Below are 23,966 nucleotides of genomic sequence, written 5' to 3' on the forward strand. Positions count from 1 at the left end.
TCTTTGATGATCAGTCACAAGAGTTGCACAAGACTTCCATCTAAATTCCAGTGTTCCTATCTACTTCACACAGTGTGATTCATTACGTAATGTTCTAATCTTAGACGTTAAGTCCCCTATATGGGGGACTTTGAGCGGTTCTGGACTGGTTCCGACTGCCATTTTGGTGAACGCCTTAGGGTCCAGTGCCTTATAATGCCAGAAAGACCCATCTGTCTGCTCTCCGCTTCCGCTCTCTCAGCGGAGCTGACTTGAAGTGTCAGGTTTCAGACCCCACATTTGCATAGGAAGTGACATGTCACATTTTCTGACCTATGCAGACAAAAAATCGATTCAAATGACAGAGCCCATATAAGGTGAAAGTTTAGTGAATCCAACAGTTGTCGTTTCATCTCACTTTAATTTTCTCAGACGGATTTAAGAGCTCTCAACATGAAAACATACTAAATTGTTTCATAGAATTGAAACGAGAACACATTATCTTGGTCACAAATAGTGTTATATGAAATAGTGCCAACATTGTATTCTCACTAAGTATGATCATATTTCCTTTACAGTTATAAGAAAGGTGAAATCTTATAGTAAGTAGTTTATCATTTGATTGTTACTATATTTAGGAAGCATTTCAGTCTTTTCAAGCGCTATTGCCCCACTTTTGTTGAATAAGAAAAACAAATAATATGTGATTTTCAATATTTTCATTATATTTGTACTATGTACTTGAGCTTGTGTCCTCAGAAGTGAGTACACCTCAGCAATTTATAAACCTTTTTTTTTTACAGAAAGGTGAGTTCCAGAACTTTCTAAAACTATGCAACATTACCAGTTATTGTTTATGGCTATCTCATGAAAAATAATTACATTTGGGTATGTCTATTTAGGTAGAAATCAAAATGTTTCCCTATCATTCAACTCCTAAAGTCAATTATTTTGAAAATACTGAGTGAGTTTTACCTTTGGGAGTGGCTCCAATAAGAACCCGATAGCCAAGGTGACGACCATCACGATGAGCGCTGACAGTAACCCAGCGATCTGAAATGATGAAGTTACACTTTATTTTACTCACATTTGGCTATTCACAAAACAACTACAGATAAACACTGTTTAGGCAGTGTTTCCCTTTGATATATTTCATAAATTATCATTATTTATTAACTTGGTGCATTGTAACTCTGAGTCAATTCTTTCATTCCTCACTATGAAAGGTCACGATTCACGACAAACTATATCACATGCTCTCTCCCATTTGTACAATTCTATCTGGTTTGGACTATGATAAGTTATCAGTTATTATTACAATAAAGATAGGGAGACCCAAATAGGTCAATATTTCATAACGTTTACAGCTACATCTCTTGGATAAGGAACTTGTTCAGGAAGGAACTCTATGGTTATGTGTCTGTATCCTCAGACAGCCTCTTGGTTTAGTAGTTTACCTGGGTTTTACCACCTGTACTCTCCTGTACCGCACTCCTGGAGAGAGCTGTGCTTGCTGCAAACGACTTAAAGGCTGCTCCAATGATGTTACTGGCCCCAAAAGCTATCAGCTCCTAGAGAGCAAAACAAGCACAAATACATGTTCTGGAACCGTTGATATTAGTTCAAGTCTTATGTTGATAGTTTGTATTAGGCTGACACCCCTCATTCACAAGCAACAATAAACACATTTCTCTGTAGCACCTCGGCTTCCAACCCCTCCTCCTGATGTTCTGTTTTTGGGACTCACCTGATTTCCATCTATGATGTAATCGTGTTTGACTGAGTAGACCTTGGCGACAGAGAAGGCTACAGCAAAGCCCACTATGGCCATAGGGAACGCCTCAACAGCAGTCTGCCCGAAGATCTGCATGTTCGGGGCCATAGGTGACTCATACCTAACAGATTGAGAGGGAAAGATAGTGTTAGATTATTTTTCCCATCTATTCTTAGCCATTTTAACATGCAGCAAACAGCTTTTTATATGTGCTTACCCCACTGGAATACGGCCGACAACATCAACTTTATAATTCACCCGGAAGTTGAATGCATAGGAAACGCCACAAGCGATGACAGTCTGCCAAAGTCATTACCAAAATCAATGTATCAGTTATTAGCAGGACTAATGCAATCCGGTGAGAAAACAGTATATTTCAAGAGAATCTGGTTACCCTTTTAGGTTCTAGATAGCACATTTTATTCTGAGAGTGTACCAAGATAGGAACCAGGGAGTGACTGTTCAGGATAAGAATAGCAATGGTTCCCGATGCTTATCTGTGATAATATGATCTGTACTTTGTGCAAGTAAATACTCAAATTCAAATTTATATTAAATAGTGAGACACATTTACATAAACAGTGCCCCGCATGACGATGCCTTTTTCTTATCTCTTAGAAAAAAGGTGCTATCTAGAACCTAAAAGGGTTCTTCGGCTGTCTCCATAGGATAACCCTTTGTAGAACCCTTTTTGGTTCCAGGTAGAACCCTTTTCTTTCCAGATTAAACCCATTGGGTAATTTTTTCTAAGAGTGTAAATTCAATGGTGCCCCGTATGAGGCTGGATCTCGCCACAATGTTTCCCAATTCTGATCTGTGTATGCTGACATATAGACCTGAAGCCCTGGTTGTGATGACATAGTGCACACAGTGCCACTCACCATGATAACCTCTATGGGGATTGGAACAGGCAGCTTGGCTTTGTATCTATCGTTGATTTCCTTCACTATGAACACCACCACCATGATCAATATGGATGTCACCAGGTCACACACGTTGGTCTTCTCGATCTGGACAAAGATCTTCTCCAGGGTCTGAGGAAGACATCAGTTAATAAGGATGACAGTAATGAAGAACCAGTTACAGGGTGTGAGAGTTCAGTGAGAAGTCTCTACACCAAGCCATGACTCATGAATTATAGCTTTTTCTGAAATCTTGTGGGCACTTGAGGAAGACATGTGCTTAACTGTGTAAGATAAGATACAATGAGACACTTGTTTAGCTTATCAACACTGTTTTATTCTTCAGAGCTTTAGAAGCTGATCAGATATGAGGGATAAGATTTGAGGGAGTTAATGAATATATATCTGTCATAGCTAAGTCATTGCATATTTGGATATCAGTAGAAAAAAATCATACTGTTGCATTGAAAGACATTTGACCTCATCCTGTCTTTCTTCCTTGACTCACATAAACGATGGACAGAGGTCCACTGAGTCCCGGCACCACCAGGCCCAACACAAACTTCAGCTGGGACACTAGGATGTGGACAGCAGCCGCTGTGGTGAACCCAGACACCAGCGTGTCTGACAGGTACATGACGATGAAGCCTACCTGCAGCAGACCCATGGCCAGCTGGGAGAAAGCAGAGGACTCATGTTAGAATATGGGAGAATTGTTCATTGTTCATTTTAGATTCAGATTACAGAGAGATACAGTATGAGTAATGTACAGTACATGAGTGATAATGCTGAGGTAATGATGGTGTTTTACCTGCATTATCCCCATGAGGAAGGTGACAGAGGCGGCCACCATTACTCTCTGCTCATCGCTGGTCAGCCCCTCAAACCCAGTGATGTTGACTGGGGGGCCTTCGTCAGGAACAAGCCTCGTCACCACTGCACCCACCATGAGGCTCAGAACAGGGAACGCCCCTGGAGTGAGTGGGGTGAGGAGAAAGAGAGAGGGAGTGAAGATGAGGAATCAGAGGATGGAAAGTGGAGAGATGGGCAGAGAGAGGGCGGTAAGTACAGTAAAAAGGTGTGATAGCTTGTGATGGCCAGAGCAAAACACTGTATATGCACACACACACATACATGCACAGTACTTACCTACTGAGATATGTCTGGAAGTGCCAAGGAAGAAGTAGACGATCACTGGGAAGAAGGCAGTGAAGAGTCCATACCATGGAGGGAGGGAGGCCAGCAGGGAGTATGCCAGACCTGTCAATCAAACAAAAGCAATGAACAACAATTTACAGTGCATGTTAAATAACTCCACCATTAGTCACCAGAGACTACGACAACATTCAAGAGTCATCGTGAACCAGATTTTTTAAAGTATCTATTGACTCTACTGTGTGTCAATGCTAATACGGTGATAATAATGCCTGCTAATAAAGATACGTTAACATCTCTTCTTTCAATAAACACCTATTAATAGGTGTCTAGGATCAGATAATGTATTTTATGTGATACCACTATCGGACCTGATTACCGTTCTGTAAAACCATAGTTCATCAATATTCTTCATTTTTAACAACAGCCCTCTCGCTCTCTATCAATGCTCAAAGTTGATGTTTTTGTGACGTTAATGAGGAGGTCTACAGTTCTTTATCAAATGATTTCTCAAAAAGTGCTACATGAACTGCTTTGATAGATCTGAAGATGCACACTGGGTGATTGAGGTGGGTTAGAGTGTGGGTGTTAGCTTCACCTTGTAGAACAGCTACCAGCCCAGTGCTGACCCCAGATACAATATCACTCAGCAACCATTCCTTTAGCTGGTAGATTCTCATCCAACCAATGAAAGGCAGCAGAGAGAGCGCTGCGTTCTTAGCGCGCTTGAGGTCACAACTACAGTTAACACACACACCATTTTTAGTTAGTCTCCACAGACATTAATTACTAATAGTTGATAACATCTAAGCATCTTTATGCACAAATTTTAGACATACAGTATATAGGATGATAGGGCTGATCTTTAAACTAGATGTATGCTTTTAAAGGACAGTTACCGTATCTGTACGCAAACTAAAGACAATCAGGGCGTCTCAGGTAAAATGTCACGTGGGCCCACCTATCCACACCAAATGAAGACTAAACTCCTAAAGTGATTTGAGTTGTGATAACCGACAACTGCAAAGCAGTTTCATTGTTTTTATTTCAGTGATGTCTGAGGTGTAACTGCATTAGAGCTGTCAATCAGCAAACGACTTCCGGCAGTATACCTATCGCGGACATTGCCGTTGGATGCGCTAAGTTGCATTAATTATAATCCCAAGCAGCCTTGTTACAAGTTGGTACACTGGAATGTGTGTTGTAATAATCGTGACAATGACCAAAGGAGCAGCCGCTCACCGATTTGATACCTCTTAATGCAGTTACATGTCCGACACCGCCAAAACACCAGCTATGCAAGTGTCTGCTATCGCTGGCTAACTCTTGATCTGATTGAATTTAGGCCGAAGTGTTGGGTCCATGCACTGCAGCTTATCATAAGGCTACCTTCAGTGTTACACAAAACAATAAAAGCAAAACAACAGAAGAAACTTGATTGATTCTTACGTGAAATACTGCTTGACATGGTGCCGCACGGTCTTATGGTGCCTGTGGATCTTCTCATGTACGTCTGCGAAGGCGTCCTCTGAGTAGAGTGGCCTGGTGACCACATACTGCTTCATCTTTACCCTTTTCTTCTTGATGAGTGGTGCGGCACCTGTTCCTCACAGGTTCTCTGAGACCCATCAATCACATTTTAGTACAGGCTCCTGTCATATCTTTCCCTCCTGCCTTTGAAAGTAGCTTGACTCAGACGATTACTGTGGAGCTGCCGCACAACAAAGGTACAGCTACCGTCACACACTAACTAACTACATCAGCCTGTGTCATTAGTGTCACAGCTCTGTGCTTTCCAGTGGACCAGCTGCGACTGGCATGGCTGGGCAGGGCCTGTGCTGCCTGTCAGCTTTGACCAGGTTAGAGTGGTCTGGGTTAAATAAGGGTTCTGATACCATTATAATACCAAGGAGAACACAGGCAAGGTTGTCCTATATTACAAATAGTTTTTACTAAAGGTAACACAAAATAAAGAACTCTTAAGAAAGTGTTATGTCACCAACTGCCACATCCAGATATCAGATGGAAAGATAGAAAGTATCTTAATTGATCTATCTTTAATATTAATAAATGATAAGCAAGGTACTAGAATAACACATAACACTAACTCTTACCTTACTAGTTTATCTGTGTACGCAGCTTCAGTGTATCCAAACGTTGCCTGTCTTTCTCTCTCTTTCTCTCCGCACAGAGGAACACCCTAAGATTATCTGGGACCCTTTGGGAATGTTGCAATTAACAAATCCCCTCTACCGGGTTGCTTATTGTTCATAACTGTAATTATTAACAGCAGTTATGATGCAGTCGTCACACGCCAGCCCAGCCCTATCCTTGACCATTGTTCTTATGGATAAATGCCCTGGCACAGTGCCTCATCTTTCAATGATTACTGAGTGTGTCTGAGATCCCCTCTTATAGGCAGGGTGGGGAGGACTGGACAGTGGTCGTGGCTGTACACTGGAGATCAGTGGACGTTTCGTGGTAGAGGTTCAGGTTAGGGTTGAGGTTAAACATGGATGAGTATGATGAGGGGTAGCAGTACTACTATACAATAATAATCTACTCTCAACTTTCAAACTGGCTAATGTTGTGAGATTCATTGCAGCGACACAGAAGGGATATTGCTGTTCATCTGGTGTTGGGGTGTCAGTGCAGGGGGATGTCTCGTTATACTTAACAGTAGGTCTTACATGAATCCTATCTAAAGCATACATCTGAAGAAATTCAAGAATAACAATGTAAAAATATAATAGAAGTTGTTTTGTCCCCCCTGTTATGACCCAATTTCATCAATGCTATAGTACATGCTGACCCCTTGTGTCATACAAAGCCCTACAGCATAACTATTTACAGCCTATCTATATACACCATACATCAGGGGTCCTTAATTACATTTAAACACAGGACAATTTATTCTTGAGTGAATGGTTGGGGGGCTGAAACATAGTCATAAATAATTTGTACACTGCAAATTTACCCAAAGAAGCCCAAACATATTTAGTATTTGACAAAAACAGAATCATTTCAAACCTTGATTACATTGGGATACGATCACAAATGCCTCTCTATTTATGTGTGGGGATACTTGGGAACAGATTTCCTAACCACAGGCGGGCCGAATACGGCACGCAGGCCGCCTTTTGGGGAACCCTGCAGCATAAATGATGGACCAGATCAAACTGAATTTTCCCTCTCTATGAAAACATATTACCTTGACCCAGATGTTGTTGTGTGACCAGTTGATAAGCTACAGGTCTCTCTGCTTTATGTTATCATCACAGTTTTATTACTGTAAAATAGTACATGTTTTTGTTGGCTTTCAATGCTGCCTTCCAGTCAAGCGAAAATAGCATGTCTGTGGGAATGACCTCATAGGTGTGTGTGTGTGTGTGTCTGTGCGTGTGTGTGTACAGTATGTTTATGTGTGTGTAGGGGAAGGTTACTTTATTCTCTGTTTTTATTGTATATTTATTACTTACAGTACACAAAGAAACCTAATTGGGGTGTATGTTTCGCAGGTTGACGTTTAATGTCATGAATCTTGCCCTGGAGGCAGAACTGAGCGATTTCCTCTAGAAGGGCCAGCTGCAAAGTCAAAATTGTCTATATTATAAAAATCCATGAAAACAAAAATGTACTTTTTGGTCTTAATTTAAGGTTACGGTTAGGCGTTACTGTTAGTAGTGTGTTTAAGGTTAGGGTTAAGGTTATGGTTAGGTTTCAAATCTGATTTTATGATTTTGCGACTGTGCCAGCTAGTGACCACTAGTGCCTCCAGAACAAGATTCATGACAAAAAAACGCTAACCTGCATCTGTTTAAAAAAAAGATTTAATCAAGATAGCGTTTCCTAAATCAAAAGAAGCACATCCTCATATAACATGATTAATTGTTACTGCCTCGTCATGTAATTTTGTTCTGTTTGTTATAGACCGGACCTTTGTTCTCCAAGGCTTTGACATGTGTGTTGTCAGATTTCTAATGGCTGATAAAGGCTGGATCGCTCCGTTAACGACTCCAAGGACAAATAGTTTCCACTGACTCCCTACTCCTGCCATTTCCACTCATAAAGGCAGATTAAAGAAAAGATAAGTCTCTCACAGAGCAAGGTGAGCTGAGTGACTTGGTTGTGACCTATTTTGACAGTGATGTGATTGAGGTATGTGAAGAATTACTAATATAACTGTTTAATAACTGTTTGTGATGGTCTGTTTGCGTTTTAGGTTTTTGTGTGTAGGTTTTTGTAAGTAAGTAAGTAAATAAGTCATTTAAAAGTACAATTATTGTTGATTCGTCAAATGTGAATACAATTGACTTCTGGAGAAGGTGGAAAGTTTTAAGTTCCTCAGCGTACACATCACGGACAAACTGAAATGGTCCACCCACATAGACAGCATGGTGAAGAAGGAGCAACAGCGCCTCAACCTCAGGAGGCTGAAGAAATTCGGCTTGTCTCCGAAAACACTCACAAACTTTTACAGATGCACAATCGAGGGCATCCTGTCAGGCTGTTTCACCGCCTGGTATGGCAACTGCTCTGCTCACAACCGTAAGGCTCTCCAGAGGGTAGTGCGGTCTGCACAACGCATCACCGGGGGCAAACTACCTGCCCTCCAGGACACCTACATCAGCCGATGTCACAGGAAGGCCAAAAAGATCATCAAGGACAACAACCACCCGAGCCACTGCCTGTTCACCCCACTATCATCCAGAAGGTGACATCAGTACAGGTGCATCAAAGCTGGGACCGAGAGACTGAAAAACAGCTTCTATCTTAAGGCCATCAGACTGTTAAACATCCATCACTAACATTGAGTGGCTGCTGCCAACATACTGACTCAAATCTCTAGCCCCTTCAATAATAATTGGATGTAATAAATGTATCACTAGTCACTTTAAACAATGCCACTTTATTTAATGATTACATACCCTACATTACTCATCTCATATGTATATGCAGTACTCTATACCATCTACTGCATCTTGCCTGTGCCGCACGGCCATCGCTCATCCATATATTTATATGTACATATTCTTATTCATCCCTTTACACTTGTGTGTATAAGGTAGTTGTTGTGAAATTGTAAGATTACTTGCTACCTATTACTGCACTGTTGGAACTAGAAGCACAAGCATTTCGCTACACTCGCATTAACATATGCTAACCATGTGTATGTGACCAATACAATTTGATTTGGATTTGATTTGATTTGTACAATAGTACAATAAATAAACATGTCTCATATATGAATGAACATAACCTACGTACTTTTCCATGTATCATTTAGTGAGTTTTCAAATAGTCCGTAAATCTTTAAATCAATGAATCACTCCTGATATGAACTTGGCATGGCCTAGCTCATATATAATAATAACTATAGAACAACCAATAAACAGTACGGTAGTCTTCAGCAGAGAAAACTGAGAACCTTTTACAATGTGATGATAAACATTTGTGCTTGGGAGAGAATCTCATCGAAAAAAACGATGTATGTCAGGTTGTCCACAGGAACAGGTTCCATATGGGAGAATCCTAGCAACTATAGCGCCGACTAATGTGCTGAAGACTTTTAAGGGTGTTTTTACAACGTAGACTTTAAACCCAAGTAATAAATATCTACAGTCACAACCACCGGTGGAGATTACAACACAAGCCCATCTTCACGACAGAATTATTTAAACCCAAAACATGGTTTATAAAGTTTAAAGATGCTGTCAAATATGAATTACTGATAATATAATTTTCAGCATGATGCTATGAAAGCAGATCAGGTGATAGATGCTCAAAGCCCCATTGATACCTGGCACTGACATGAGTCCTTTGTACTGATCTTGTCTACATTCTGATTGTGCCCATATTTCCAGAAATGGGTCTGTTATCTGTCCACTGTGTCTGCATTGTGACCACATTTTCTAGTCCCTTTCCTTCCTTTACGTAAATGATTTCACAGCTATTCTTTCAAAATGTTATTCATGTATTTATTGTTGGACACATATTGATGTAATCAGCCAATGGTGCCACCTGTCAATGATTTTATCGGGTGGAAATAATGATGATAGAAATTGTTTCTCTTTCCAGATCTGTCTACACATGTAAGATACCCAGGCACAATGTGTGTCTGACTACCAGAGGTGGACAGGACGACATGATCACAATCAGATCACAATGTGTCTTTTGATTTTCTACATCTGTCTACAAAATGTGGGCACAAACAGAACGTGGATAAGATCAGGACAAAGGACCCAAGCTAGAACCAGGTATAAATGCGGCTATTGTTTCAAAATCATTAAGAATGGAGCAACCTGTACATACTGAAACAGTAACCTGCTTATAGATAGAACACCTTGATCTGAATAGATGCAGCAGTCAAATAGTGAGGAAGTTACTCACTGAAATAGGCTGAATCTGATAAAAAGGTGTGTGTGAGTCTTACATTAGTGACTAGGTTAGTGACTGAACGGAAAGCAATACTTATTTTTAAAGCTTGCTTTACACTACTCAACCCACTGTACAAGTTATTGCCTCTCCCATCTAGTAAGACTGTACTTCCCCGAGTTATAAAATGAAATATAACTCTTAAAAACAAGTGTTGAATATATCTTATTTGAGATACATAGAAAGTTATGTTCAGACTCACCCAGCCACTGTAGTCCAATATGTTGAAGAATGAATGCCGTGTGTGTGTGTGTGTGTGTGTGTGTGTGTGTGTGTGTGTGTGTGTGTGTGTGTGTGTGTGTGTGTGTGGGTGTGTGTGTGTGTGTGTGTGTGTGTGTGTGTGTGTGTGTGTGTGTGTGTGTGTGTGTGTGTGTGTGTGTGTGTGTGTGTGTGTGTGTGTTTGTAAAGGGAATGTGTCCATACGGTGATAAATGCCTTTACACAATTCCCACAATTAGTAACACGACACTATCAAGCTTACTTCACAGTAACCCACACAGGAACATCAGGGGAAAGCTAGGGCCGTAGTCTGCACAAACAACTCATACCTCGCACATGGCCAGAGGCAGAAAATGATATTTTGATTGACTGGGAAAGGAAATATGACACTAAATGTAATATTCCACAAAGCTTTAATTGTACAATAACATCCAGAAATATTACAAAAACCTCTTCAAAGCCAGCAGAAATGCTTGCATTCCATATTTAGACATGATTAAAAGAAAAACAACTTTACATTCTGCTCTTGGTATTGCTAGTACACATTTTTTACAACAGTCTAGTCTGCCTTTTATTGTAGAGTTGATGGCTGAGAACGCAACGTTGCCTCATTCATCTCGTAATGGACTTAATAAAAAACAACCAACCAAACCCTTTAAACCAGAGAGGAAGAGGAAAAAGCGAAAGGTTTTACTCTGCCCAAAATCTGTCCATAAAAATAAGCCAACGAAGTGAGGAATTTTTGTATCAAATTTGGTCAACAAAAAATGGAATTGATAATTTGTTATGTGAGGCTTATTTGATCGAATAGAAGTTTCATAATGGTTAGAATGCAAGTTACGCAAAAACAACTTTATATCGGAGTTGTGCCTGTTGTCAGAGATAGATAGACTCATCATGGATATAACTCATTTTAGCATGGACATTGCCATTGAGGGCTTTCACCATTTTACACTAATCAACTGGGTGGGGATTCCTACGAGTTGGGTTGCCTGGATACCCAAACTCCTTGCTCCAGCCAAACGCTTACTCCACGCCCGCAGATGTTATTTTCTTCTCCGCAATGAGTCTGGATCTAAGTAACTCCCCGACAATTTCTAGAATGGAAATCCGTTTTAGACCATCTGATTGGTCCCAAAATCCGATGGGTTGGCCCAGAGCCAGAACACACGTGGGTAAAGCGGTGTTTGAAAATTCGTCATTGGCTTTGATACTCCTCTTGCTTAGAGATGTTCTAATCGCCGATGACTTTGTTTTGTAAAACACCCCTCATTTTGACATCACCGCAAACAACTTCAATGATGGCAGTCTCAGACTGAAGTATGTAGCAAATGATAGAGCAGCGGAAGAATTCAGATTGAGTCATCAGGCAATGAGTTGGGAGAAATCAGCTAATGAATAAAAAAAACTTTAAAATGGAGATAGCTTCAATGGCGCTGCCCATGCTGGTACAGACATTATGATTGCACCGATACAAAGATGAGTCCGCTATCTATCTCTATGGCCTGTTGTTCACACATGTATCTACCCTCTCATTGGCTAGAATGGTCTCACCTGATCTCGCCACCTTCCGCCTGCCTTCCATCTTTGAGGACATGTATTTCCATTGTTAGAGCAGTCACTCTAATATCTTGTCAATATAATAGACAATCGTTGTTTACACACACTTCAACTCTTCCTGTATGATATCACTTCCTGTGCAGTGGATGGGTCTAGGAGAAAAAGTCTGTGACGGGATTTGGGATGTAGTACCACTCGTTTCTCTTGTTAACTAAGTAGGCCACAAATAAAACAGAAGTGTCTCTCCTTCCCTCTTCCAGGTTCAGCCGAGGTCCTCCGATGTCCCTTCCGCCCCATGGGAGTGCCCATCTCGGGAGGGAGGAAACTGAGTGTTTATAACACAGATCAACTGCAACTGCACGGATGACCAGGACTTCTGTATTTATGCGTTTGTTCTTCCGAAAGCCCTCGACACAAACACAAACAATGGTCCTGTTGTCGAAATGCGCCCAAGGAAAAGGACATGCCTAACTCCTGTTGTACTTCAACCCTATTGATATTATTACACTTGTAAAAGAGAAGGGCCTTGACATAGCAGAGAGTTTACAATAATATAAATATATACATCTAAATGAGTTTATTATTCATTGATATAATTAAGACACTTTACGGTTGTTAAAGAGAGAAATCAATGATCGGCTGCCTCAGATCACCCTCTTAGTCCACTCCAAAGTCCAACGTTACACTCAGATGGCTAAGTGTAGCTTCCCCTGAGTTTGAGCAGTAGTCTGGGGAAAATCCATCGTCAGTGTCCCCTGATTTGACCGTGGTACCTTATGGAAAGTAATGTATACCGGTTGATCCTCCGTTCACAGAGAACACAGATACACGGTCAGCTCTTCTGCGTTTCTGTGTTAGTTGGAGAGTCCATGGATTGCCTATGGATGAGAGACTTGGATGAATAATGGACAAAATTATGGCTGTCAAACATTCTGATGCGATTGACAAAAGAAGAGAATGGAATGATGAAAATAGTTCTCACTCTATGCTGGTTGTCATAGGTCTCAATCAGGTCCTCTTCCTCAGTGAAAGGCAGTGGCTCCTTGCAGTCCTGCATTAGAGAAAGCTGGGCACAGGCAAAGACAAGATAGCAAGGTTAATACAGTCTTTAGTCAGTTGTTTGAGCATCAATTAAAATCAGAGAATAAACCACAGATTTCCGGGTCCCTCACCCCCTCAACCATGGCATCCTGCATGCTCCCATTGGCTGTCTCCAGTTTGATGAAGAGGATTGCATCGTGGACAGAGAGAAAGAGGAGATCTCGTATGACCTCCTCATCGAAGAAGGCCAAGGCTTCCATTTTCCATACAATTTCATCTGGAGTGTTAGATGCCAGTTAGAGAGACCAATAACAACAGCAAAGAACCCAATGCAGAAGGCAGGGGCTGTCCAGTGCTGAAACAGACTGGCACAGACACCACCAGTTATCAGAATGTGAACCTCCAAGCAGGCCAACAAAACACAAGCATTATTATGACATGGACAATTTGATAGTACAATCTGCTTTTAGTTCATTCTAATCCACTTGGCAGCATTGAACAAAGATTTTACAGCAGAATTCTTTGTAAGAAAGTAATAGCACTGTCCCGATAACACTGCTTACTATGCTCAAGACATTAAATAGGGACATATACTGTATTTTTTCATCCCAAAGCGTACCGTCACAGCCTGCAATGTAGACATTGACTCCAATGCGTAGGAACTCTTTAATGACCTGTAGAGGACAGAGGGGGATAGATTAGTGTGACACCATGTCATTTATCTCACAGGGTTAAGCTCTGATATCACTAAACACACAAACCCTCTAAACACACAAGCACATTCCTGCGCCCTGAGATTGCTACAGTAAACAAAACAGCCACAGGGCATTATTTAAAGTAGTATTCTGAGGTTGTTGAACCAGGGAGGACCATCCTCCTCAGTGAATTTCATAAAAATGTTTGCATTTTTACATAAAACTATACTAAATATATTCACATGTCACCAAATAATTGATTAAAACACACTGTTTTGCAATGAAGGTCTACAGTAGCATCCACAGCCCTCTGTAGGGTAGCACTACGGCGTAGCCTGAAGACAGCTAGACTTCAATACAAAATGTTGAAGGCTCACAGTAATCATGAAGTAGGGGTGCTGAGGATGCTGCAACACCCCCTGAAAAATCAGAATTAAAAAATATATTTAAATAAAAATGTCCAGCACCCCTACCCCCAAACTACTTCCCGTGGCTATGATTATGACAACTTCTGGTGATTATGACAACTATCAGAGCTCTTGAAGCATGAAATGACATGTTGTCCACCCATTCAAAGGATCAGAGAGTGAATCTGGTACTGAAAGCATACACTACAGCGATCTAGCACTGCAGTGCATACAATGTGGTTGATTCAAAGAGTAGACTCAAAGAGAGAGAAAGACTATAGTTGAACAGTTTTGAACAAATTAATTTGTTTAAAGATGAAGGAGAAGCAAGAGAGAGAGTGATAGCAATACTTTGTTGTATTTTTTTAAACTTTCACTTAGCTGGCGAATGCAGCTAGCTAGTTTAGCCTAATCAAACACTTGGCTCAAACAGAGAGGGATGCTATGTTAGCTAGCTGGCTATATCTATCAAACACTGGAACTCTTCCAAGTCAAGGTAAGCTTTTGGTTTTATAAATGTATTTCCACCGGGGCCTGCCAGTGTAACTGCTAAACTGCTTGCAGACTGTACACTGTAGTTCATGATTGTAGCGGGTTTACTAACACGTTAGTTCTAGTAGCTATGTTGACTATGACCTTTGCTAATATGGTGACAATGATGTAGACTGTGTGTAACTTTTAGCGGTTATGATATGAAGATTTGACTTGGAAAGTTTTTTTTGCCTGGTCACAGATAGCTGATGTGTTGTGCACTGAAGTCCACAAGCGAAGGGAAAAGGTGTGAGGAAGAGAGCGCGTAGATGCGAAAAGGAATTATACAACGGGCAAAATGATAATGCTGTTTGTATGCGACTGCTATGAAAGTGAACTGTTTTTGCGTGTGATCAGGGCTGTATTCATTCCACCGATTCTGTTGAAAAAACGTGTCTTAAACGGAAGCAAACGTAACGAAACAGGGATAAACATACCTGAATTTGTCCAAAAGAAACTCTAATTTGCAACTGTTTGACTAATGATTACATCCTAAATCAGCTAGATGCATGCAAGATTGTGCGATGCAGTATTGAATGTGTCATTGTCTGTCACCTTGATTGTTCTTATTTTTCTCTCGATCGGTGTTGTAAACTGTCCTGATGGGTATAGGGAAAAGTTTTATATCATGAAGTAGCCTAAACCTATCGCTGTTACATTGAGCTAGGTGAATGGAATATGAATGACAATCATCCAATATGCTGTGATAGTAATTAGGCCATGTTCATTAAAAAAAATCGTCCTCCCTCATCTTAAACATCACGACCTCCACTGAACCATACAGAGGGTATTTCTTCCTTTAGTTGTGTCATTTGTGCACTGTCATGAGCTGGGGCACTGTGTATAAGCTGTGACATGATGCCTCGTCATACAGTAGATCACTAGCTCAAATGATGTCAGAAAGATGACTCACTATAACACTGTAGTAAGGGATCTTTTGTCTTTGAATGAACGGTAGTCTGTAAAATCTATTCTATAGAATATCATATGGATGGTACCAGTAGTAGAGTCCGACCTACCAGTCTGAGGGACTTGACGGCCACCACGTCTAGGAAGGACACGGCTGAAAAGTCCAATACCAGGCTGTGGATCTGGACCTTAGGTACCGACACCCTGACTGGCAGCTCCATGGCCCAATCCACATGGACCTCCACCTCTGGCACAGGCCAATCCCCGTCCTCCACCTGCCCGGACTCCCGTCCACTGTCCCGCTCGCTCTCAAAACCCTTGTTGTCAACACCCAGGGTGACCTCGGATACCACCTCCCCGGTCTGGGGGAATGGAGGTTCAATCAATCAATCAATAAATCAATCAATCAATCAATCAGTCAAATGTAGTTCCACAACCAATCATAAAATCCTAACTGGTTACCAGGTACTGGAGCTCACATTACAGAGCAAAACTAAATGAGTGTAAAGGATTGAAAGGAGACTGAAGATGGAAATTCCCTGTTTCAAAAGATTCTGAGCTGAACAGATGAACGTTATCAATAATCAGACTGTATCGTACCTCTGTCGCCCTCAGTTTCCCTTTCTTTATGAGTTTGTGAATCTTCTTGAGGGCCTTATTCCTCTTCTTGAACACTCTGACAGAGTCAAACCCCACCTGCATGTCAAAGGTCAAATGCACAACAAACTTTCATCTTGCCTGCTTGCAGAGTGATAAGGCCTATCCACAATCTATACAATGCCAAGGGGAAATATAATGAGCTCAATCACCGTGGCTCTCAATCGCTCTTTGAAGTAGTCAATGTTGGCAAAGTAGATGGGAGCATTGCACTTAAAAATCTTAATTCCGGGAACTTCTGCAATCTGAAAGAGGAAGGCCTAATTATTGCATTTATTTCTGGCATCCATTTCTGGTATATATTAATTAGAGTTGAAACATATCAGATGTCTTACATTCTTGTAGTCTTTCATGTTCCTGTATATGTTTGTGCCGGGTATGTTTCCAAGTGTAGAGCATGCAGGACTATGAATGAAGAGGAAAATATATTTTTTATAAATAAAATATATTGTTCTTAGTGCCATCCTAATCATTTCTATTTTGTAGACAGACAATATAAATAATGACAGTTTAAACTAGGACACATCAAGCATATGAATCCTATAATGTCTTTGCAGTTATTTTTAATGCTTATTTGTTTTATGTTATACATCAGTGGGTTTGGGAAAGTTGATATTTCTAATGACACGAGCTGAAGACTTCAAAGCCATCCTAATAGCCTTTGATTACAGAAGAGGCCTGCTCAGTGTTACTCATAATCTCGCCGACTGACGTTTATAGACTATCTACACAGCGGCGAAGAGCACATGGTCAAACACGCGAGCCAGGGATATCTTTTGATCTTCTTCTGATTCAGGGTTAATGGATTTATAATACAGGGTAAATACTATAGTGTACACAACAATATCTACATCAAAATATGACATCTAATCTAGGCCTTCACAAAATGCATCTAGTAATGTATGTGATTGGTACTATGTAGTGTTACGTGCTATAGGTGTTACGTGTCACTCACAACTGTGTCCTGACCACCACAGTTCCCATCTCAAACACCAGGCCAGCCAGCAGTCCCACGTCCAGTCCCAACACCACAGAAGCCAGGCAGGTCGCCAGCCAGATGAACTGGAAAAATAAAAAGTTTCAGCTTTAACTTATGATGAGATCCAGCAGAGAAAGTCCTAGTACAATTGTTACATTGAAGTGAAATACAGTCGATTGGGTGACATCAATACACTCTAAGGTATCTTTACTGCCAGTGATTACATGAACAGTTATTCCATGTACACCAAGTTGATCATGCTTTCATGTCATCTACAGTACTTCAGGGGATTGAATGTGGATGGTGCTCTACAGTGTTACTCACACAGTCTGCTCTGTTCTGTCTCCACAGTGTGGGCACCTCTGTCACCTGCATGAACATTCCCTTCAGGTTGGCGATGACGATGGCTGCCAGCACTGACTGTGGGACCAATACAGAGCTGGATCAGTTGTGTTAGTCTACACCAATCCCATTTCACACTCTGCATTATCATTGATCCCTTTCCTCACCTTCTGCAGGGGTTCCAAGAGGTGCCCCAGAGCCAGGATCACAATCATTACCATCACAGCTGAGATTATACCAGCCATCTGTAGGAGTAGTACACACGTTTGTAACGGCACCCTGTTATTGTGTGTGTGTGTTTTTCTTGCCTATAAGTACTGTATAGTGTACCTGACTCTTGCCACCGGTGCTCTCCTGTACAGCGGTGCGGGACAGTGCAGTGCTTGCCACAAAGCTGGAGAAGCAGCCACAGAAGACATTGCTGAACCCGAACGCTATCAGCTCCTAGGAAACACAGAGAGAGGGCCTGGTCAACCTACTGCAAATGACACATGGGGCATCACACACGTTACAGCTGAGAAACCAGTGTCAATCTGCAAATGTTGTTCTTGAACATACTGTACCTGTGCTCTGCTGTGATGTCATAGAGACTAGGGCCTGATTTAGAAAACATTTGCATTGGTGCCAATTTGCAATATACAAATCCGGTTTTGGTAGGGAGTGTTGAGTTACTGTAAACCCATTGAATGAAGCATTTAAGTGATACTTACTATCAAAACTAACACAGTGTTTTAGTGGTGTCCTGACTATGTGTGTGTCTGTGTGGAGTGTCTCCAAAAATAGATTTTGGCCACAATGATCACATTGTTTCAGAGAGACTTTAGGAAGGTCATATTAAACTCTTGGTTATTGACACTCTCACATCACAGGTCGACTCCCACAGCGTGAGAGAAATTCTGCTTAGGGAAAGAACATGATTGGCAGGAAGTTTGGAATGTACCACACACACACACACACACACACACACACACACACACACACACACACACACACACACACACACACACACACACACACACACACACACACACACACACACCTGATTGCCATCGATGGTGTAGTCATGTTTTGCAGCGTAGACCTTGGCCACAGAGACAGCCACTGCATAGCCCACTACCGCTGTAGAGAAACTAGAGCCCAGAATGTTCCACAGCAGCGCTATGTTGGGAGGCTGAGCTGGAGCAAACCTGCTGGACAAACACCTCACAAGTTACATTGGGAAACTTCTTTTTTTTACAGTTTTGATATTGTGTTCGATTTAGGAAGTGTACAGTATCCAATTTAACTGAATTTAACTCATATTGTTATTTAAATAGTCTTTCAAATTATGTTTGGTATTGTTGGGAACGTTTCTCCATGCCATTTGTTGATATTATTGTTGGAATCATTTGTTAATACTCTGATGGTAACACTACAAGCCAAGGCAGTCTGGTTTGGACAGCGCCTGCTGAATGACTTAACGAGGAGGACCATACGATTCTAAGTCTGTCAAAAAAAACTCCAGAACATCCTCTGCTTTGGGGACAGGAAACAGGAAGTGCCACAGGAAGGGCTCTCACCCCCTGGGGATGCTGTGCACAATGCTGGCGCCGTAGCGCGAATCCAGCTCCGTGGCGTAGGAGATCCCAGCGGCAACCACGGTCTGGGAGAGAGGGGGGTGGATTGGGGTGGAGATAGAGACAGTTGGACACAGGAGAGGTGAGAGATGATGAGTTACTGTAGACTTAAACATGCATCACACATGTAACACACACATATGGGGCACACACATAGATCCATATACAGTCATTTCATCTTTAGGTTATAGTTCTTTTATCACTTAGGATGATGTAACTTCGTGGAGAAGTTCTAAAAACACCCCATTAATAGTAGCCCATAATATCCTCAGAATTCTCCGTAGACCCTATTACATGTTTGGATATTCTGCATTTCATAGAATCTCAAACACTGATCGTTATCATTTCAAAACAGTAAAATATTGACCGTGAGCCATTCCATTTCCTACCACAATCACTTCGATGGGGATGGGGACGGGAATCTTGTGCCGGAATTTGGTGTTGACCTCTTTTACAGCCATGACGATGACAATGGTGAGCAGCCCGGCCACCAGGTCAGCTCTGTTGGTCTGTCTGATGTTGGTAAACACGTCGATGAGTGTCTAAACAGAAGAATTGGTCATATTTGGTGATCTTTATGTCTGACTCTATCCATGAGATGTGCATTTTGTTTAATGCAAAGTAGGCCTTCAAATGAACCTAGTTGGATAGAATGACCACTAAATAGAAATCTCTTTTGTTGTTATTTTGACAATAACCATGTGTTATTTAATGGAAAGAAAATTCTAGGCTGTTTTTTTCTGAATTAATTATCCGACACTAACAGCCTATCAAAAGGGATCTAGACAGATGTCCTTCTACAGTGTGTATTAGACTATGAGACCCTCACGTAGAGGATGGAGAAGCAGCCGCTGTGGTTGTTAGTGGGGACGGAGAGGACTATCTTCAGCTGGGAGATGAGGACGTGGAAGGCAGCGGCTGTGGTGAAGCCGCCCACCAGGGGGTCTGACAGGTAACGGACCAGGAAGCCCACCTGGAGCAGCCCCATTACCACCTGTATGGGGAGGAAAACCTGGTCACCATGGAGATACAGTAGACCACATGACTCTGGATCCAAGTTAAAGGCTATCAGGGCCCAGAGTTGTTCCTCAAGACCTTGTATTAATATGAACAGAATGATATCAGATCATTGTGGGACATCAATGTCTTCCTCTTTGCACTGAATCATTAACTCAATAATTACCTGGAACAGCCCGACCAGCACAGTCATGGACGACGCCACCATGATCCTCTGGGCCTCCATGGCCTCCATGTCCACCACAATCCCATCAGCCTTTGTTCCATTCACACCGGTGCCATTCCCAGGAAGCAGGAAGTGGTCATCGGGGGCGAGGGTCAACACAACGGAGCCTACCATTAGACAGGTGACAGGGAAGGGACCTGAGGGGTGGAGAACAGGCAAGGGAGACACCTGATAAGTGCACACGCAATTGATGCCAACTTTGTAAATGCATTGTTACATATATGACTTGATAAGTCTCTGCCTCATTCATTAAACGTCCAATCACAGGAGATGGATGAGTTCATTAGTCATTGGTCAATGGTCAGTCCAGGTGTCAGCCAGGTGAAGGGGCGGGCCCTACCTACAGAGATGTGTCTGGAGGTGCCCAGCAGGAAGTAGGTGAGGATGGGGAAGAAGGCAGAGTAGAGTCCATAGACTGGAGCCACGGACACAAGCAGGGCATAGGCCAGGCCTGAGAGACACAAGGAAATATACCCCAGGAAATGAGCAGTGTTAGTGTTCTCTCGTCTATATGAGAATTGACAAGGGGCAACTGCAGCCTGACATGTTTACTCTGTCTAGATTGATGACTTTCAGTTTCAACAGCATGTTACTTCAAAGAGCACTAAACAAAACTGTCAAAGCATGAAATGGTTCAAAGCAGCTTGCCATGGGTGATTACAGTAGTGAGGAAAGAACGCCATTTGGTCACACTGGATAATCAAAACCGACTACAGTCGGTTTAGAGAGAACTGGGACACACCTTGTAAACTGCACACCAGACCAGTGCTAACACCAGAGATGACATCACTGGGAAGCCACTCTCTTATTGGGTATCTGGAGAGCCAGTCAATGACAGGAAAGACTCCTTTCACAACCTTCAGGGCCTGCCTACCTGAGCAGCTGCATTGGAAAAAACACATATTTAATGTCAAACATTATTACAGTCAGCATAGATACAGACACAGACAGAGAGACAGAGAGACAGAGAGACAGAGAGACAGAGAGACAGAGAGACAGAGAGACAGACAGACAGACTTCTCACAGACCAAACATACAAAATGTTGCCTGTCTTCCTTTCAGTAAGACTATTAAAACCTTGTCCAAACTGACCCACAGGTGCGGCTGAGTCTCTCCCTCAGGGTCCTCTCCTCCCGGGCCTGCCTCTCATTGTCCTCCTCAAACGTGGGGTTGGAGTAGATGGGTCTGGACACGGTGTATGGGTACAGGTTCTCTGGAGGGAGGGCATCCATACCGCTCCACCTGCTGAGGAGACAGACATGATGGAGATGTTTACATGGAACACAACCAGTGAGCACCAGTGCCTTCCTTTATGAAATGTAAACATCTTGAGTTAGAAAGAGTTTCTGAAGATATGCATGACAGAGAGATATAGATTTGCGTGACAGAGAGATATACAATGGGATAGAGCTGGTCTTTTTTTTAATGTAACAATCTTCATTAAGAGCTGTCATTTTATTGTGAGTAACTGCAGTTTCATCTGATTTTTTTCTTCAGTTTTGTCCTCCGTTATGTGAGGGATCTTACGGTCCCATTCAATCAAACCTGGCACTTCCATGGTATTGAGAAGCCTGTTTGAATGTATATGCTGTTCTCGCTTTTATTTCTCTCTGCTTATTACCATATATTTTGGGGAATGGCACACATAGTCAGCCAGTGAAACGTGTGCTTTATCTTATCAAGTGTGAATTATAATGACACAATTGTTTAGTAACAATTAAACAAAGTAGGGACCTGATATAGCGACTGCAGCAAAAACAGTTGTCAGATCCAGCTGGGGAGCCTCCATGTTTTTATTTATCTAAGAGGCCATTTGATTTGTATCTTTCCAAAACAGTCAATAGAATATAATTCATTACCTGATGTCTGAGGTCTGAGCTTATCGCCACTATTACTCTAAGGTCAAAGGTCTGTGACCTCAGCAAATACACAAACAGGACAGTACTATCGTTCAGGCACAGTCACGTTAGGCTATAGTATCCATGATCCAAAATGATCACATCTTGTCATGTTATTCAGGTTCTTTGAGAGGAAAACTCCTTCATACATGGTGTATTTGATTGCGCCAGAGTGTTACAATGGGACAGTTAGACAAAGTTTTGGTCATAAGATCTCTCTCTGTGTTTTTGACCCAGTAGTACTGCGTGTTTCAGCATGGCACCATAGCCAAGAGCATCCTTAGCTTGATCTCACCCCTAAGCTGTCACTAAGGAACAGGGTTACCAACGACATAGCTGTGCCAGGCTAAGAATACATCCAAAACACCCAGAGTAAAATCTGGGGGAAAAGCGCATGTTAGTCTGCAAGTGAATAAGATACACCTCTATGACATAGGAAAACACTGGTAGGGGTGAGTCTGATATTCTACACCTAATATAACACCAGAGGCTCGAGTGAAAGATTGAGTTTGTGTTCAACAAAGAACAAACTCTCTCTTTCATTAACTGTATATTTACGAGTCAGTGGATCAGAACCAGAGTTCGGGGCTTGTCCCCTAAGTCACTTCGAATAAAAACATCAGCTAAATGGCATATATTTTTGTAATTGTTATATAAAGGCCACCACCACAGGGCTTTTCAAAAGGTGCACTACAGACCAACTTAGATATCCCTCTTTGATAACCTCTATTTTAATTCAGTGTTTCATTTTAGGATATTTTTATTTCTATACTTTCATTATTTTCTGATAATGTCTGAAGAACTGTGTTCACAATTTGACCATTATCTTTGTCCAGTTCGTTTTGCTGTTGGATGACCACACAGTTGCATAAATATTTACAAATCCACATGTCACAAATTAAAACATAAAAAAAAAAATCATTCTACTTCTACAAAAGTATTGTGTCATAATCACTTACCGGATCTCCTTGGGTAGTTGTTCTATATTCCAAATTGTTGCTCCTTTTCAAAAGTGAATAGAAAAGTACATCCCACGAGTTGACCACAAACATTACACATCCTCTTACAAACAGTCCAGGACTAATTCTTCAATGTCATAGCCTCCTTCTCTCTCTCTCTCTTTTTTAGAGTCTCATCCCTGTGTGTGTGTTTGTGTGTGTGTGTCTGTGTAAGGCTTATATGAGGGTGGGGGCCGGGGGGGAGTTGGGGAGCAGAGGGGTAAGGGGTATGTGTGTCCGAGTGTTGACGGTGAAGGAAGCACAAGGGAACTATAGAATCTACAGAGCCCCACTGTGTGTGTGTGTGTGTGTGTGTGTGTGTGTGTGTGTGTGTGTGTGTGTGTGTGTGTGTGTGTGTGTGTGTGTGTGTGTGTGTGTGTGTGTGTGTGTGTGTGCATCTATAGTTCATGTTGACCTGTGGAGGTGTGACTGATTACTGAAAGTGGGGCTGAATGCACTGAACGTTATTTGACCCTGTCCTTAGCACAGAATGTTCAGTAAGGTCCCTCACCACTACAATACTAGAACATGAAACAGTGTGTAGACTATGTTACACATATTGATACAATTATCATCACAGTGAACTTGTCTAAGTCATAGAAGTTACTTGCCAAATGCTATGTTTT

The 23,966-nt window shown here is 41.8% G+C and overlaps 1 protein-coding gene across 1 annotated transcript in view; it reads right to left on the reverse strand.

Annotated features, from left to right (window-relative positions):
* LOC115197960 (uncharacterized) overlaps positions 1 to 23,509 on the reverse strand; it is a 28,836-nt gene extending 5,327 nt beyond the window's left edge. Inside the window, exons 1-31 of the mRNA XM_029759626.1 lie at positions 23,302 to 23,509; positions 21,537 to 21,689; positions 21,187 to 21,326; positions 20,785 to 20,895; positions 20,385 to 20,581; positions 20,031 to 20,195; positions 19,591 to 19,743; positions 19,145 to 19,227; positions 18,625 to 18,772; positions 17,916 to 18,029; positions 17,753 to 17,830; positions 17,568 to 17,663; positions 17,220 to 17,326; positions 16,600 to 16,669; positions 16,417 to 16,509; positions 16,208 to 16,303; positions 15,718 to 15,969; positions 13,685 to 13,739; positions 13,197 to 13,342; positions 13,007 to 13,090; positions 12,819 to 12,873; positions 5,260 to 5,416; positions 4,409 to 4,548; positions 3,805 to 3,915; positions 3,467 to 3,627; positions 3,164 to 3,328; positions 2,635 to 2,787; positions 1,971 to 2,053; positions 1,727 to 1,874; positions 1,437 to 1,550; positions 955 to 1,032 (exon numbers count right to left, since the gene is read on the reverse strand). Coding sequence (XP_029615486.1) covers positions 955 to 1,032; positions 1,437 to 1,550; positions 1,727 to 1,874; positions 1,971 to 2,053; positions 2,635 to 2,787; positions 3,164 to 3,328; positions 3,467 to 3,627; positions 3,805 to 3,915; positions 4,409 to 4,548; positions 5,260 to 5,416; positions 12,819 to 12,873; positions 13,007 to 13,090; positions 13,197 to 13,342; positions 13,685 to 13,739; positions 15,718 to 15,969; positions 16,208 to 16,303; positions 16,417 to 16,509; positions 16,600 to 16,669; positions 17,220 to 17,326; positions 17,568 to 17,663; positions 17,753 to 17,830; positions 17,916 to 18,029; positions 18,625 to 18,772; positions 19,145 to 19,227; positions 19,591 to 19,743; positions 20,031 to 20,195; positions 20,385 to 20,581; positions 20,785 to 20,895; positions 21,187 to 21,326; positions 21,537 to 21,676 — 3,693 coding nt within the window. The 5' untranslated portion in view covers positions 21,677 to 21,689; positions 23,302 to 23,509. The remainder of the gene's footprint in view (positions 1 to 954; positions 1,033 to 1,436; positions 1,551 to 1,726; positions 1,875 to 1,970; positions 2,054 to 2,634; positions 2,788 to 3,163; positions 3,329 to 3,466; positions 3,628 to 3,804; positions 3,916 to 4,408; positions 4,549 to 5,259; positions 5,417 to 12,818; positions 12,874 to 13,006; positions 13,091 to 13,196; positions 13,343 to 13,684; positions 13,740 to 15,717; positions 15,970 to 16,207; positions 16,304 to 16,416; positions 16,510 to 16,599; positions 16,670 to 17,219; positions 17,327 to 17,567; positions 17,664 to 17,752; positions 17,831 to 17,915; positions 18,030 to 18,624; positions 18,773 to 19,144; positions 19,228 to 19,590; positions 19,744 to 20,030; positions 20,196 to 20,384; positions 20,582 to 20,784; positions 20,896 to 21,186; positions 21,327 to 21,536; positions 21,690 to 23,301) is intronic.
* Between the last annotated feature and the right edge of the window lie 457 nt (positions 23,510 to 23,966).

This window comes from Salmo trutta, chromosome 8, assembly GCF_901001165.1.
Source record: "Salmo trutta chromosome 8, fSalTru1.1, whole genome shotgun sequence".
Lineage (NCBI taxonomy): Eukaryota > Metazoa > Chordata > Actinopteri > Salmoniformes > Salmonidae > Salmo > Salmo trutta.